The sequence below is a fragment of the Gymnodraco acuticeps genome, unplaced genomic scaffold, assembly GCF_902827175.1.
Source record: "Gymnodraco acuticeps unplaced genomic scaffold, fGymAcu1.1, whole genome shotgun sequence".
NCBI lineage: Eukaryota > Metazoa > Chordata > Actinopteri > Perciformes > Bathydraconidae > Gymnodraco > Gymnodraco acuticeps.
The window spans coordinates 7767103-7781576 of NW_022992351.1; the positions used below are offsets into that span (position 1 = coordinate 7767103).

The window sequence follows — 14474 nt, forward strand, 5'->3', positions numbered from 1 at the left end:
TGGTTCTCAACTGGTCAGGCCTCGGGACCCACTTTTTCCTTAGTCAATAGATCGCGACCCGACATTTTGAACCACTCAAATCTATTCAACAAAAAATCGTGCAGTAAAATATACTCTTTTCAGCATACATTATTAATTAAAGTGAAGTACAGTGCATATATCTCTTATATCCCTTCACAGAACTAAAGTATGACTTTAAATAAGGTTTAATGAGATGATGCAATCAAAGCTGAACTGCATAACATAAAAAGGCCCGCATGCTGAAAACCCAACCCCAGAAGGGGGGTCTGGGGGGATTCTCCCCCAGGAGATTTTTTGAAATACTAACATATAAACTACCCATTCTGGTACACTCTGAGAAGAAAATAAATAAATCTATTACTACCCGACATATTAATAATATTTTATGCCATTGTTTGTTTTTCACTTTGTTCTGACAGCTTGCTGCTCCTCACAGAGAGAAGAGCAAAGAGGAGATAGTCTGTGTGAATTACTTTAAATTGTGGGTAAGGGTAGATAGCTCCCATTGTTCTGTGACCTGTCAATCATCAAACTGGGGGTCATATTTCATTATGTGTTCATTTCTATCTGAAGTTGTACCCATGGATGTATAAAGAATAGTTCTACCGCAAAGTTATTTTCCGTGGGGACTTCCGGCAACAATCTTGATTCTGATCAAAGGCCAGAAGACTCGAAAAAACATCAGCAAAGATGTTTTATTGAGAAGATGATCACTAAGTGACAGAAGTTTTCAAAACCGTTCATGGTCTCCGGTACTTCCAGTCCAACGCCTACTGCATGCACAGCGTTAGAAAATCGGGCCTTCAAAATAAAAGTTTGACTTTTTTCCCCCAAATTTTTTTTCTTTTTTTTCTAAGTTTTTTGTCTTCATTTGTCTCACACATCTGCGACCCACTTGAAACGGGTCCGCGACCCACTTTTGGGTCGCGACCCACCAGTTGAGAACCACTGATTTGGGATATGTTGGTACATTTACCAACAACCAGACATGTTTAACATCAGTGCTGATCTTTTTAAATCTCTCAAATATTTTTATTCCACATTTAGTGAAGGTCTAAACAGTAAGAAAATGAAATGAGTCTTGTTTTTGAATTGAGTCAATTAACACAGTTAAAAAAGACAAGGAGATTTTGCATTTTAAGTCTGTTTATCCGTCAGCATCACATGAAAACAAATGGCCTGATATTCATGCATTTGTGGGCATGTGCAAAGAAAGAACTCATTAAATGTTGAAGCAGATCAAATATTGCTGCATATGCACAAATCATGGTTTTGTTTACATTGCGAGATACAGCGTCTGTGTTGCATTTATCTTATGTCAGAATAATGATACAAATGTGACTGATAATATGATCAATATGTTGTTTTCAAGGTTTGAGAAATAAAACAGAAAACCCTTCTTTGTAGCTTTGTATTCCCACATTATGACAGCTAGACACACACAACAATGAAGGTCGCTACATAGAAAGTCAGAAACTTACCAAAGGAAGAAAGGTTGATCCTCTGGGGAACATTAATATTTACGTTTCCGGACCAAATGTTATAGATCTTACATTTTATCAGTGCTTTGTTGTTTGCGTGGTTAGACATGTATACGCATTTGATGTTCATTTTGACTGAGAGCACAACTCCAGCAAGTTTAAAGAGCAAATTGATAGTTTCCGGAAATAAATGGAAACAATAGCTACCTGAAAAAAAATTCTAAAGTTTAAATTTGACTGCATGCAATGCGATATAATCAGTATTTCAATAATATATACAGTAAATGCAAACAATCTGGTGGTAGATTTGGTGTTTTAACAATGGTTGCTGCTAACTGTGGCTAAATTGCAATTGCCCGGAGTGTTTATAATCCCTGTGTGAAAGTGTCTGTCTGGTTGTCTGGCTGCCTTTCAGAAGAGTGTGTACAACTGCAGGTCTCTTTTGTGTGTCGGTGTAACATCTGAGTGTTACTGTTGTCGTCAGTGTCTCTCAGTGGGCACAAGTGTGTCTGTGTGGGTCTTTGTGCGTGCTCTCTGTGTGCGTCTTGTGTTTGTGTCCTTTAAATCAACAAGAGGAGTGCTGCGCTTAATGGGCTCTAAAACCTGCCGACTCACTAACATTTTGCATTGACGGAGCCAGAGAGAGAGAGAGACAAACAAAGAGAGGGAGAGAGGGAGTTTGTGTGGGAGAGAAAGAGAGAGAGATACAAATGATATGTAGGAGAGATTAAGGTGTTTCTGAGAGAGAGAAAGAAAGTGGAGGTGAGAAAGTGGAATAATGTGTACGGTGTACGCTCAATAAATAAATGTGTGTGCAAATTTCCCAATCCAGGGTCCAGTTTCCATTACCAGACACTGTGTTACCATGGAAACATGCTGATGATGTAGCAGGACATTCAGTAGGATGTTCTTGTGCTTTATTGGCCATGAAATACATATTTGTTTGGATTTAAGTGGCCATTGCTTCTAAACTACTAATAAAAAATGATTCACTTTGAACCTTTTCTTTACTGTGCTGTGTCAGAGGTGGTCACAGGGAATGCATCACAAAGTGGTGTTACGCGCAAACACTGGTATTTTATGCAGGTATTCTCATCACAACCCTCGATAAAAGGCCAGCGTTTGACATGTTTCACATTGCTGCTGCTGGATGAAAACCTTGGACACACAAAATATATTTGTATGCGTTTTATCTTACAAAATGTTTTTTCTGTGAACGCTACAGTATGACCATGAAACTTGCCAAAAAAAAAAGGACGTTTTATCAGGAATGGACATTTCTTGAAGAATAAAATGATGATGATACTTTTTTATGACCTAGGATCAGTAGCCGCTTTCACACCAAGTACTTTGCCGTACTTAATGCCGCCACTTAGTACCCCAGGGCACTAAATACCAATCGCGTTCACACCGGAGTACTTTTCCCTGAGGGAAGATTACGCAAATGAGCCGCTGACGTCACTTCGTCTTCTTCTGCTTTGGGTTTACTGGTAGGCCGCAAACTACTTCACGGCGTATACTGCCACCCGAAGTCCCCGGCCGGAAGTCCCTGGAGTTGGAGACTGGCTTCAGTAGAAGCAGCTGGGAGTCCCAGCAGCTTCTACTGAAGCCTTCCGAGTAAATCGCCAGAACGCCAACACCTCCTCATCTCCACCGCTCCCATGTTTTCTTTTGTGTTACCATAAGTTATTCTCTCTCCGTTGGTGCGCGGGGCTAATGCTAATGCTAATAATGCTAATGCCAGCAAATACAATGGCAGCTTCAAAAAACTTTTCAGAGTTTTACGGGGCGTGGTTTGCAATTCGCCCAGCCAATAGAAATTGGTACTTTTTTGGTACCACCTCTCTAGCAGGCACTAAAAATGGGGGTAAAAGTTCCCGGCACTAAGTACTCTTTTTGGTGTGAACGCGACATAAGGGGTACTAACGGAACTAAACGGGAAAAGTACGGGGAAAAGTACTCTGGTGTGAACGCGCCTATTGAAAAACTGTGCGATTACCACTTAAAAACTGTGGGTTTTGCAGCAAAGTGTGACTGTGCTATCATAAATAAAAGGAATGATCTTACTGTAAGTCAGCAGGAAGCTGTGAATCTGATCAAAGTCAAGTCAAAGATACCTTTCTAATTGCTTTTACAAAAAAATGAAACAGGTTGCCAAGCCAACTGTTGTTGTAACCAGGGAAAATGTTTTCTTTGTTGTTGTGCCTCATACCTGTTGGCCTCATTGCCTCTTGTTTTTGCAGCCCCCACGCACATTATTCGGCCGACAGTGAAGTGCTTTTGCAAAGTTAGAAAAGTTAGATGACTAACATTTTCTCTGTCTTGTGCTTTCTCCTCTTGTCCTCTCTACACAGGAAACAGTAGAATATGCCTTCCTGATCATTTTCACTATAGAGACATTTCTGAAGATTATTGCCTACGGCCTGGTCATGCACCAAAACTCCTACGTCAGAAACGGCTGGAACATGCTGGACTTTGTCATCGTCATAGTGGGGTAAGTTCATAGGTAGAGCATAAAATGTACGTGTAGACACCCAGGGTCAAAGATATAAACACACACACTCACATTGTTTCTTACAAACTGAAGCAATACACACCATGGCTTATCCTGTTCCCTGTTGTACCTAGACCCATAATCACTCATGAATTGCAAAAGCATTACAGCTGCAACGATTAGTCCGGTGTTTTAACAGAAAATATTAATTACATATTTTATTTAGCAATTTCTCATGCAAACATGGTCAGAAAATGCTGTTTTCAGCCTCTCAAATACGAGACTTCCTGTTATCTTCTTTTTATATCCTTTCAAACTGAATATTTTGGGTTTTGGACTGAGAAAACAGACATTATTTTGGACTTTAAGAAACTGGGATGGACATTTTCCTCTATTTCCTGACATTTGATATACCAAACAATTCATCCATTAATCTAGAAATGAATTGGCAGATTAATCAATAATAAAATGATCTTAAAATTCCCTCCGCTATTTGCCTGACTCACAGCTGATCCTTATAATGTCCAGTAAAAAGCTGGCAGTAATGTTTCGGCAAACACACACACACACACACACACACACACACACACACACACACACACACACACACACACAGCCTTGTTTAGAGTGATGGGTTATCAGTGGACCACCTGGCCCCATAGGACTTCAATGTAAACTGTGATGAGCGGTGAAAAGCTATAGGTAAACACACATAAAGCATGTCATACACTTGCTCACACACCCAGAAGCAGGTACACAGAGGACACATGGCTTTGTTTTCTGTTTTCATCTCTCCCCCTTTGCTTCTCTTCTCTCCATCAGGTTGTTCAGTGTGGTTCTAGAGATGATAACCAAAGACGCTGACTCGGGTGGCCAATCTGGAGGAAAACCCGGGGGCTTTGATGTCAAGGCCCTCCGAGCCTTTCGCGTGCTACGACCCCTCCGCCTTGTCTCTGGAGTTCCTAGTGAGTTCACATGGAGCTGTTTCTTGGTTTAAAGCACGTATTTTCCCCTTTTAAGCCCTGCACAACCTTCTAAGGCTTTTAATCAGGGTGACAATGGGTGGAGTCAGGCACACAAACCTAAATGTCAGGTTGGTTTAAAAGTGGATCCAGTCGCTGAACACAGACAAACAGGCAGGTGAAGTTTACCTGAGTAGCCCCTGCAGATGGAAATTGATTAAAAAGTAAGGATGACTGAAGACAACAGACGAGGAATGGAGAAGGTTGTTGGCCAGAAGGCAGAATGGCAGACAAACAGACAGGAATCCTGGAGCAGGAAAAGCAGGAGCATTAAGTAGGAACACAATAAATAATCTCCTCAAAACATACTAGAGCTAGTGTAGGTAGTGTTCTTTTGTCAATTAATATGTTTTATAAACCTGGAGAAATAGATGGTGGGTTAGCCAGCTAGCAACAAAGGGCTGCGCTAATGAGCATGTTAGCCTAGCTTGTAAGCCTCAGCTAGCTCGCAGAGTGGTGGGAGCAGGCAGTAGTTAGACAACCAAGTCGCTGCCAAGCCTAATTCGGGTTTCACAGCAACTCACCAGAATCCTATGTGTGACGTCAGGGACACCATGTTGATTTATATACAGTCTATGCATGTGACACACAGCTGAGCAGCATATTAAATGTAACTCTCACCTAAAGCTGACAAGGACAAGAGAACCTTTGTTGTTGAAGAAAGCAGGGAAACACGCAAACATAATGAAAAGCACCCAAAGGTCACCAAACTCTAGGAAACAACAACAACAACAACAACAACAATAACAGTGTAAATAAAGGCGCAATACAGCTAACAGGTGAGTGAGAAACAGCTGTCAATCGAGCAGTGTGTACACACCACACAGTGTTTAGAAAGAGTCTAATCAGACGACAAAAGTTGAAAATACACCTGTGCATGAAATGTTAGTGTGAGGGAGGTTTTATACAACCTAAATATTATATATATTTCCATCTGCTTAGTCCAATCCCATAATTATCCAGGAGACACTGCCTCCTTCACTGTTTCTGTTCTTGTCTGACCTTACATGAAGTTGCCCTAATGTGTCTGTATTCTTTGAGTTGCCATAGCGATGCATCATCTCCCAGTCTCTGGGCAGACGGGACCTCTGGGAAAGATGAGCTGAGACGACATTTTCAGTTCTATTCTCGTTTAACATTTGTCTTTGTCGGATGGTATGTGCAGTTTAATTAAACGGTGATATTTGGGCTTGTTTGCTGATGCCACCGAGGGTTGGCTTCTATTCCTATTCAGTCCTATCAGAGGCTTTGAGAGAAATACACCAGGCCATTACAACAACCCAAAGATTGCAGGGGTTCTGTATGAGTCTGATAGATTTTCTGTGCTTATTGTTTCTTTATATGATTGAATTGAGAAAATAATTCATCAGTAATGAAAGTTATTCATGTATGAAAGGCAGTTGACCTAATAATTAAAACAAAAGCTGATGTTAGTTCAGTTTACCAAATGCTTGAGTGTTCCAGTGTATTCTCTGAATACCTTGAAGGCCCTGACGGTTCACCACTGGTTTACAGTATGGATATTTCTGTCTGTTTGACCCTTGCCTCTGTGTGTTTGCAGGTTTACAGGTCGTTTTAAACTCCATTATTAAAGCCATGGTTCCCCTGCTCCACATCGCTCTGCTGGTCCTCTTTGTCATTATCATCTATGCCATCATTGGACTGGAGCTCTTCATTGGCAAAATGCACGCCACATGCTACATGAGACAAACAGGTATGGTTTCAATGAGTGTTGTTACATTTTTGGTTTAATTTAATATGGGTTTTAGCAATGAGACTTGCCCTTTTTCACCTTTTAAACCCTTTTAAAATCCCACATACATCCCGCAGTATGAGCAGGCGTATGTCATTTTAGGATGGATGCAGGTTTTAATCCCTGACACATGTACCTTGTATTTCAATGGTGGCAAGCCAGGGTTTCCCACACATAGACTATACTTGGGCGGGCCGCCCAGGTATATTAACGGCCGCCCAAGTATATTTCGCGACCCATTTAGGTTTTTTTTTTTTTTAATAATTTTTTTTGTATTCGTCCGTGAGCACGACGCCATCTGCGATCGATTAACTTGTGGACAATGATCCCTCGCTCCCTTGCTCTGATCTCGCCTCCTTCTGGCCTGTTAAGTGGCCTGCCTCACACAGGGTGACTGGCTGTCCACATGATGTGGCCTGCCGACATGGCCACTGTCATACAGATCATAAATCAAAGCCCTTGATTGGTCTCTGTGTGTCATTCAAGCTCGGGATAACCTCAGCTCAGGTGAGGTAAAGGACTCTCTGAGTGTTTAGATAGTTAACTTAGTCTAAGTTCTCAGTGGGTCTCAAACGGTGTGGTCACCATTTATGTAAACACATATTTCCATTTGAGAGGGTAGTGATTGGTCTAATGCAGGGGTGGGGAACCTTTTTCCTCTCAAGGGCCATTTCAATTTTTTCAACATCCTCCGAGGGCCGTACAAATGATTGACCTCTGCTTAAAAAAACTAAAATCACAGCCCATTCATTTGGCCTTTCTTTCATGCTGTGCAAAGAAAAAGCAACCTCTTAATCCAGATATTTTACCATGATGATGCATGCACGTGCACGGTTGTGGTATGAACACCAAAACAGAAAGATATGGACACAAGATGTGTGCAAATGTATTTAGACTCCGAACCATGTGGACATGATTTAAGTGGGGGGGGGGGGGGACCTAACCTCCTCTAGGGGGGTTCGGGGGGGTATGCTCCCCCGGGAAGATTTTTTTTTAAATGTTGAAGTTAAAAGCATCAATCTGGTGCACTTTGAGAGCAAAATTAGGAGCTCTATGGATCCATCTCTCAACACCCATATGAAACAGAACTGTAAACAGATTTACTTTTTCTTTATGGACATTTTACAAATCACTCACCTTTCAAACTGTATTCTTGTTTATTAATAACAACTTTTTTTTACTGTCATATAGTATTTTATACCTGTTTACTTTATTATCTTATTTTTTTATAATAATGATCATATAAAGATGTGCCTTTACCTCACTGGTTGTAGAAAAAGCTTCTTATATTCGTTAGCATAGCTAGCTAACCAGATGCTAATAACAACAAAGTTATTGACTGTATGATCAGTATGACAGTCATGAACAGATCGCCACTGGGCTTTCAACTAAAGACACAGACACGCAAAAACTGCGGCATGTGTACGGCTACTTTATATACAGTCTATGGTAGGCTACTGCAATTTTTGGAAGTGCCGGAGCGGCGTTCTGGTGCTCTCCGTCAGAACTACACCCCTGTCAGACGAGACATATACCACGTGATGACACGTTAGGCTCGTGTTGTGTTCAAGGACCCTGACCTTGGCCAGGAAAAACAGGCACTCGCTTGTTTAATTTTTTTGCGGTCTAGATTTCTTTCATTTTTTTCTTTTTTGCGTGTGTTTATAAATTACCTCGAGGGCCGTACCAAATGGTCTCGCGGGCCGTATACGGCCGGGGGCCGGAGGTTCCCCACCCCTGGTCTAATGGATAGTGAGGTGGGCTGAAGATCGGAAGGCTGTGAGTTCAAATCCCGCCAGGAACACCACCACTAGTGTGCCCTTGAGTAAGGCACTTAGCCCTTAGTTACTCGCAGGGAGAATGTCCCTGTAATCGGTCATTATAAGTCGCTTTGGATAAAAGCGTCAGCTAAATGAAATGTAATGTGATTAGTAAAATATGCATGAATAAATAAATAAAAAGTTAACTAGGTGAAAAAAGGTAAGATACACTTTTAAAACTTGTTGAGAGAAAACTAGTCTTTGCTGCTGCCTCAAAGAGGAGCAGGGGGAGAGGATGGAGAGGAGGGAGACAGGAGAGGCTGATTCAGGAGCACAGACACACTCCCAACTATAAATGAACTAAAACAATTAATTAATAAACAAGTTTCAGTGTTTTTTTCATATTGGAAATGGTATGTTATTGGTTATGGCCATGATTTTATGATTATTGAAATGTATACAGTTCTGTTTAATATAGGTGTTTCCATAGATCTAGTCTCAAGCGACCAACAGAAAGGTTAATGTTAATGTTGTTGCACGTCACCTCAACCCCCCCCCCCCCCCCCCCCCCCCCCCCCCCCCCCCCGCTACCACCACCCCCCCAAGTATATTTCAGATCTGTGGGAAACACTGCAAGCTACAGAAAACAGGGCATAACAACAGATGGGGGATTAAATCCAGTGATTAAATGACTAATATATGGCTATTATGTAAACAGGCTTGCCCTCTGCTCCAGCATTGCTTTCAACATGGCAGAAATATTCAAGAAGCAAGGAGAAATTGATTGAAGCATGTAGACCTATACTTTACATTCACACACATGCATACAGCCAGTCATAGTGCATGATGGCTGCAAGACAGAAGCTTAAATAACAGATTGGTGGAAAATATAGCAATATGACAGCATTTTGTACACATCTTTCCACACACCTTTCACCTAATGGACCCTCACTTTGATGTGCTTTGATCTTTTTTATATAGAGTATATGGACATATGTTTGATGATAAGCTTAATGAAAATCTCTTTATACATGAATTATTTAAAAAAAATGAAGGTAATCATTTCTGGAGCTTTTTCAAGATAATTCAAAGGAAAATGCACTTATCAAAAAAGAGAGATTATGAGAAATGATTACACATCCTAGGAAAGAAAAATTGCTGGTTGGCAAGACAACGTATGATAACCAGTATAGAGGAAGATTATACATTAGTATAATTAGGGCCAGTTTTATAATGGCAGTGCTGTAATGTAATGTATGTAACAAAAGGCTTTTGGTACAAAATAAAATCAGTTAAAAGGGTTTTTAAGATTTAAAAACAGAGAACGTTTTAAACGAAAGGTATCAGTGCAGAGGCCTGTGAAGTGTTTCAGACCATGGGAATATTAATGTCAATGGTTTTGATTATTTTTTCGCTTTTTGTTAGTAGATTCATCTGTATAACTCTGATCCCCCAGGTGTCCTCGCGGAAGAGGAGGCCACGCCATGTGCGGTGTCTGGTCATGGCCGCCACTGTTTGCTCAATGGTACATTTTGCAGAGAGGGCTGGCAAGGACCCAACAACGGTATCACAAACTTCGACAACTTTTTGTTCGCCATGCTCACTGTGTTCCAGTGCATCACCATGGAGGGCTGGACCGACGTTCTCTACTGGGTAATCTGCCGCTCTGCAAATATGCCTCACACGGGCACCATGTTTTTGGTTTATAAATGTCAGTTGTCCATTTTTTTTTTTAACAAAGTAGTTCTCATTGAGAGCGGTAGGCTGAACCATTACCAATCTTTGAGTTAATAACAAGTATTTTAAAACCAAAAGAGGCCAGCCTCACTTCAAAACCCACAGCCTCATTAACAATGATCACCAACAGCTTTTAATTATCCAAAACACTGAGCACTGAAGCTCAATTCAGAGTGAGTTTTCATCTAAATCCACCCACATCCTTTTATTGATGGAGACCCTCATGGATGGAATAATGAACCTCTCTGCCTCCTTCTCGGCCGTCCTCTTTCTTCCTCACAGACTCTTTACTTCTCTTGTACATGTGTTACCATGGCAATCCCATGCTATTACTGCTGATGAAGTGCAGGATGGACTCTCGACAAACCTTAAAGAAGGATAGATAGAAGGATAGCGAAGGATAGATAGATTCAATCTCACCTCTGACCTTTCCTACTGAAACAAATTAAACATAGCTGCAGAGTCGATGCATTGTGACTTCTCTGCAAAGCCAGCTTGTGTAGGGATTTCTTTCAAAAGGAATACAAGAGCTAGAGTAGAACTGCATGCATGTAGACAGGGCGTAGAAAAGCATAGGGTTGAGGTTAAGGAATGTTAGAAATTGGGTTTAAATAGTCAATCATCAGTTATCAACTTGTTCCCAGCTCTATTAAAATACACTTTAGCACTATAGTATTTGCCACTGTCTCATCACAGATATCACATCTGCTAATACCTCATCCACTCATTACTAACCAAGTTTTCTCTTACATGTTGCCCTCTAGTGGTCACATTTCCTGTTCTAGTTGTAGCTCACTGAAGGTTATTTTCATTTGAAGGAAATGTATCACATTGTATCTACTGTTACATCCAGTACTAAATTATTGGAACCTTTGAGCTAAGTTATATGGGCCGCACTCCACAAATGACACAATAACCTACAGTACACACAAACACTATTGACGGTACATGAGATTACTTACATTCTTAAATTGACCCTTTTTTTGTGGCTGTGCTCGGAAAAAAAATGTAAACACAATATTCAAAAGCTCTAAATATTGGTATGGGTGTATAAAACTGAATAGCGTAGTTTATAAAGTGCATGCGAGTATATGTGGTAAATGTGGTTTTTACTGGCAGAAGCTGTAAAAGGTTACAGACACACAACCTAAACCCAACCCATTAGAAAGTCCTTAGTCATTTCATGATTCTTTTTTTATTGTGCAACACAACAAACAACCAGTCATTCATATTTAAAACAGATGAAAATGAACTAGATGTCAAAGCAAACATGTAATATAATTATATAACTTACTCAGTTACCCTGGTCTTGGAAAAGTCAATTTTTCTCCTGGAATTGTCAGATAATAGTTTTCTAGGTTTACTAGAGGGAAGCCGTGCACCACTTCACGACACGTTTTATGCCACAGGAAGGAATTGTATGTGATTATGGCATTAAAACAATAGAATGGTTTAATATGTCCATGAAATATCAATGAACCATGTCCAATATTTCAGAATTTGTATTTCTATTCAGATGAATGACGCAATGGGCTTCGAGCTGCCGTGGGTCTACTTTGTCAGTCTGGTCATCTTTGGATCCTTCTTTGTTCTCAACTTGGTTTTGGGAGTGTTGAGTGGGTATGTAGACATGATGTTGTCCTTTATTTCTCAACCAAAATACTTCAAACACTAAGAACATTTTCAGACATTTTCAAAATCTCCCAAATATAAGGAATGTCATTACAGGGTTAGAAAGTAGATTGTTTGGTGTTTCATGTAAAAGTGTTATCTGAAAGCTGACAGTCATTCCACTCTGCCCTTTCCAGAGAGTTTTCCAAAGAGCGAGAGAAGGCCAAGGCTCGGGGAGATTTCCAGAAGCTACGAGAGAAGCAGCAGTTAGAGGAAGACCTGAAAGGATACCTGGACTGGATCACGCAGGCAGAGGACATCGACCCCGAGAACGATGAGGAGGGAGACGAGGAGGGCAAGCGTAACCGTGAGTTTCCTGGATTTAATAAATGTTGTCCCTCTCTACGTGTTTAAAGCTGTGAAATAAGGATTGCAAACAGAGTTACCAACCATTATAATTTTCTCAAATTTAAATAATGTTGCACATCTCTTGGTCTCATTGATAGTGAAAGGAGGCAGATGAGCAGGGCAAACCATTACTCATCCATCTGTTGTTATGCCACTCTGAAAAGCTCATTGAATGTCATAAAGAAAATGTTGTATGCATCTGACACACTGCCCTGGCTCAGCTAATAATGCATTACTTTTTCCCACAAACAGATGGTAACCGACTCTTTTTAGAATGTGAGTGTGACCACCTAAAACGTACAGACCGACAGGTTACCCTTAGAAAAGGACAGGTCTCTAATCAGTACATACTGTAGGGACAGTATCACATATTGCTGGTTGTGGATAACATGCAAATGTCACCTTAAAAAATGCATTCGATAAAATCTTTATCCAGGCATCCCCTTGGTAGTTTGGTATACCAGGTCTATTCTACAAGAGTGAATCATACCACCGGAAAATTACAGTTCATTTCAATTCAAGCAGTATGCATCCAAAAATACGGATTACATTTAGTATAGAATGCATTTTCAACAAAACCATTATATGACTTAGCATTTTGTCTCTTATTTTACAAGGCCGCCATTTTTTGGTCATTGTGTGTCTTATTTTGCTTACATCTCTTGAATGTGTTGCAGTGGCACAGTGTATAGTTTACATACAAATAAAATCAATGTATTACACATGAAGATGCTCGTGATCATCTCTATATCAGTAATATTTTTATTGGATATAATAAGGGGCTTTTAGTAAAATACTGCCCCTCCACTCTCTCACTGTTTTGTGGCACAACAGAGGTGTTAACAAGTGAAAACTGTGACTCGAGCCGTGGAAGCAGCTTCTGAGGTAGCACTAAGAAAGTGGGCGCCAGCATTGCTTTGATGTTCAGTCTTTTCTATGGTGCGGTCTTGTGTGTGTGGTCGTCATGACAACACAGGGGTAACTGTGGATGTTTGGTCTTGTGTATGTACAAAAACATATTGCTTATTGTGATATGCAGGAGGCTTGAACAGTATTCAAATATCTAGAAGACGTTCACGTTTGTGATTTTACTGGAACAGTAAACAGGAAGTGGCTGCAGACTGTTTGCTTGAATGACAGTAAACGTTCAGGGTGGGTGGTTGCATGAAGCATTTCAAGAGATTCTTTAGGCTATCAGTTTAAGGCTACATTTTCTGCAACTAGCATGGCGTCAGGCAGTGTCAATTATCGACAGTCGAGTTGCATTTTAGGTTATGTGCGCAACCGTTTGACATACTGCTACAGTGCCTTTAAACCATTCACAGTGGTGAATGTGTTGTCAGTTTTTGATATCTTCCAGTTATCACCCTGCTTTTACCTCTGCTGCTGTTGTAGACTTTAGACCCGACAAAACAAACTAACTCTTTCTTCTTGATCCCTGCAGTGACTGTGTGCCTTGTAATTAACTGTCTGTAGATTGCTGCTAACATTAGTTTTCTCCCCTCTCTGCCCTTTCTCTTCCTATTGTTTCTTCATATCTTCTTCTCTTGTTACCAAAAGTCTCTGCTTTCTATCTTCTCCTCCTTAATTGCTAATTATTTCCAGTCTAATAATGTGGTATTGGTTACTATGTCCAGAATACTTTTAACTTAAAATGCTTAATGAGAAATGTTTGAGAATTTAGTTTGGTTAATATTTGTATATAATTAGTACCGAGATATACTGTATGTATTGAGTAGGGCATTTTAACACTCTCAAACTACCTCAAACTCTCCAAACTACCTCACACACATCATTTAAATGTCTGTACTGCATTCATTCTCTGTCAGCTGACATAATAATATACATATTATTACTAATTACTACTTTTTCACTTCAGTAGGTAGATATGTTTTCCTTTCTCTTTGCTTGTTTGTGCCGAACCCCTTTCTGCTAGAAATAAATCCTTAACTGTAGTAGCAAAATATATTCCATGCTCAGATTCTGCAGTTTGTCTTTTATCATTAGACAATAATACTGTATGTTCTTTACACCTGTAGCTATTCTGGACATGGTACCTGTGTCTGTACTGTAGTAATGTAGTACTGTAGCTGTTTTGCCGTACATTCCTCTCTCTCTTGTTCTGCTGTGTACTGACTCACTGCTTCCTCTGCTGTCTGGCTGTGTGAACTGCATGTTGGTAACACC

General features: G+C 40.4%; 1 protein-coding gene across 1 annotated transcript in view; it reads left to right on the plus strand.

Moving 5' to 3' along the window:
- cacna1db (calcium channel, voltage-dependent, L type, alpha 1D subunit, b) overlaps window positions 1–14474 on the plus strand; it is a 143125-nt gene that overhangs the window by 75162 nt on the left and 53489 nt on the right. Inside the window, 6 exon segments of the mRNA XM_034209119.1 lie at window positions 3857–3996; window positions 4819–4961; window positions 6580–6732; window positions 9988–10184; window positions 11785–11888; window positions 12077–12246. Of these exon segments, the coding sequence (XP_034065010.1) occupies window positions 3857–3996; window positions 4819–4961; window positions 6580–6732; window positions 9988–10184; window positions 11785–11888; window positions 12077–12246 (907 nt within the window).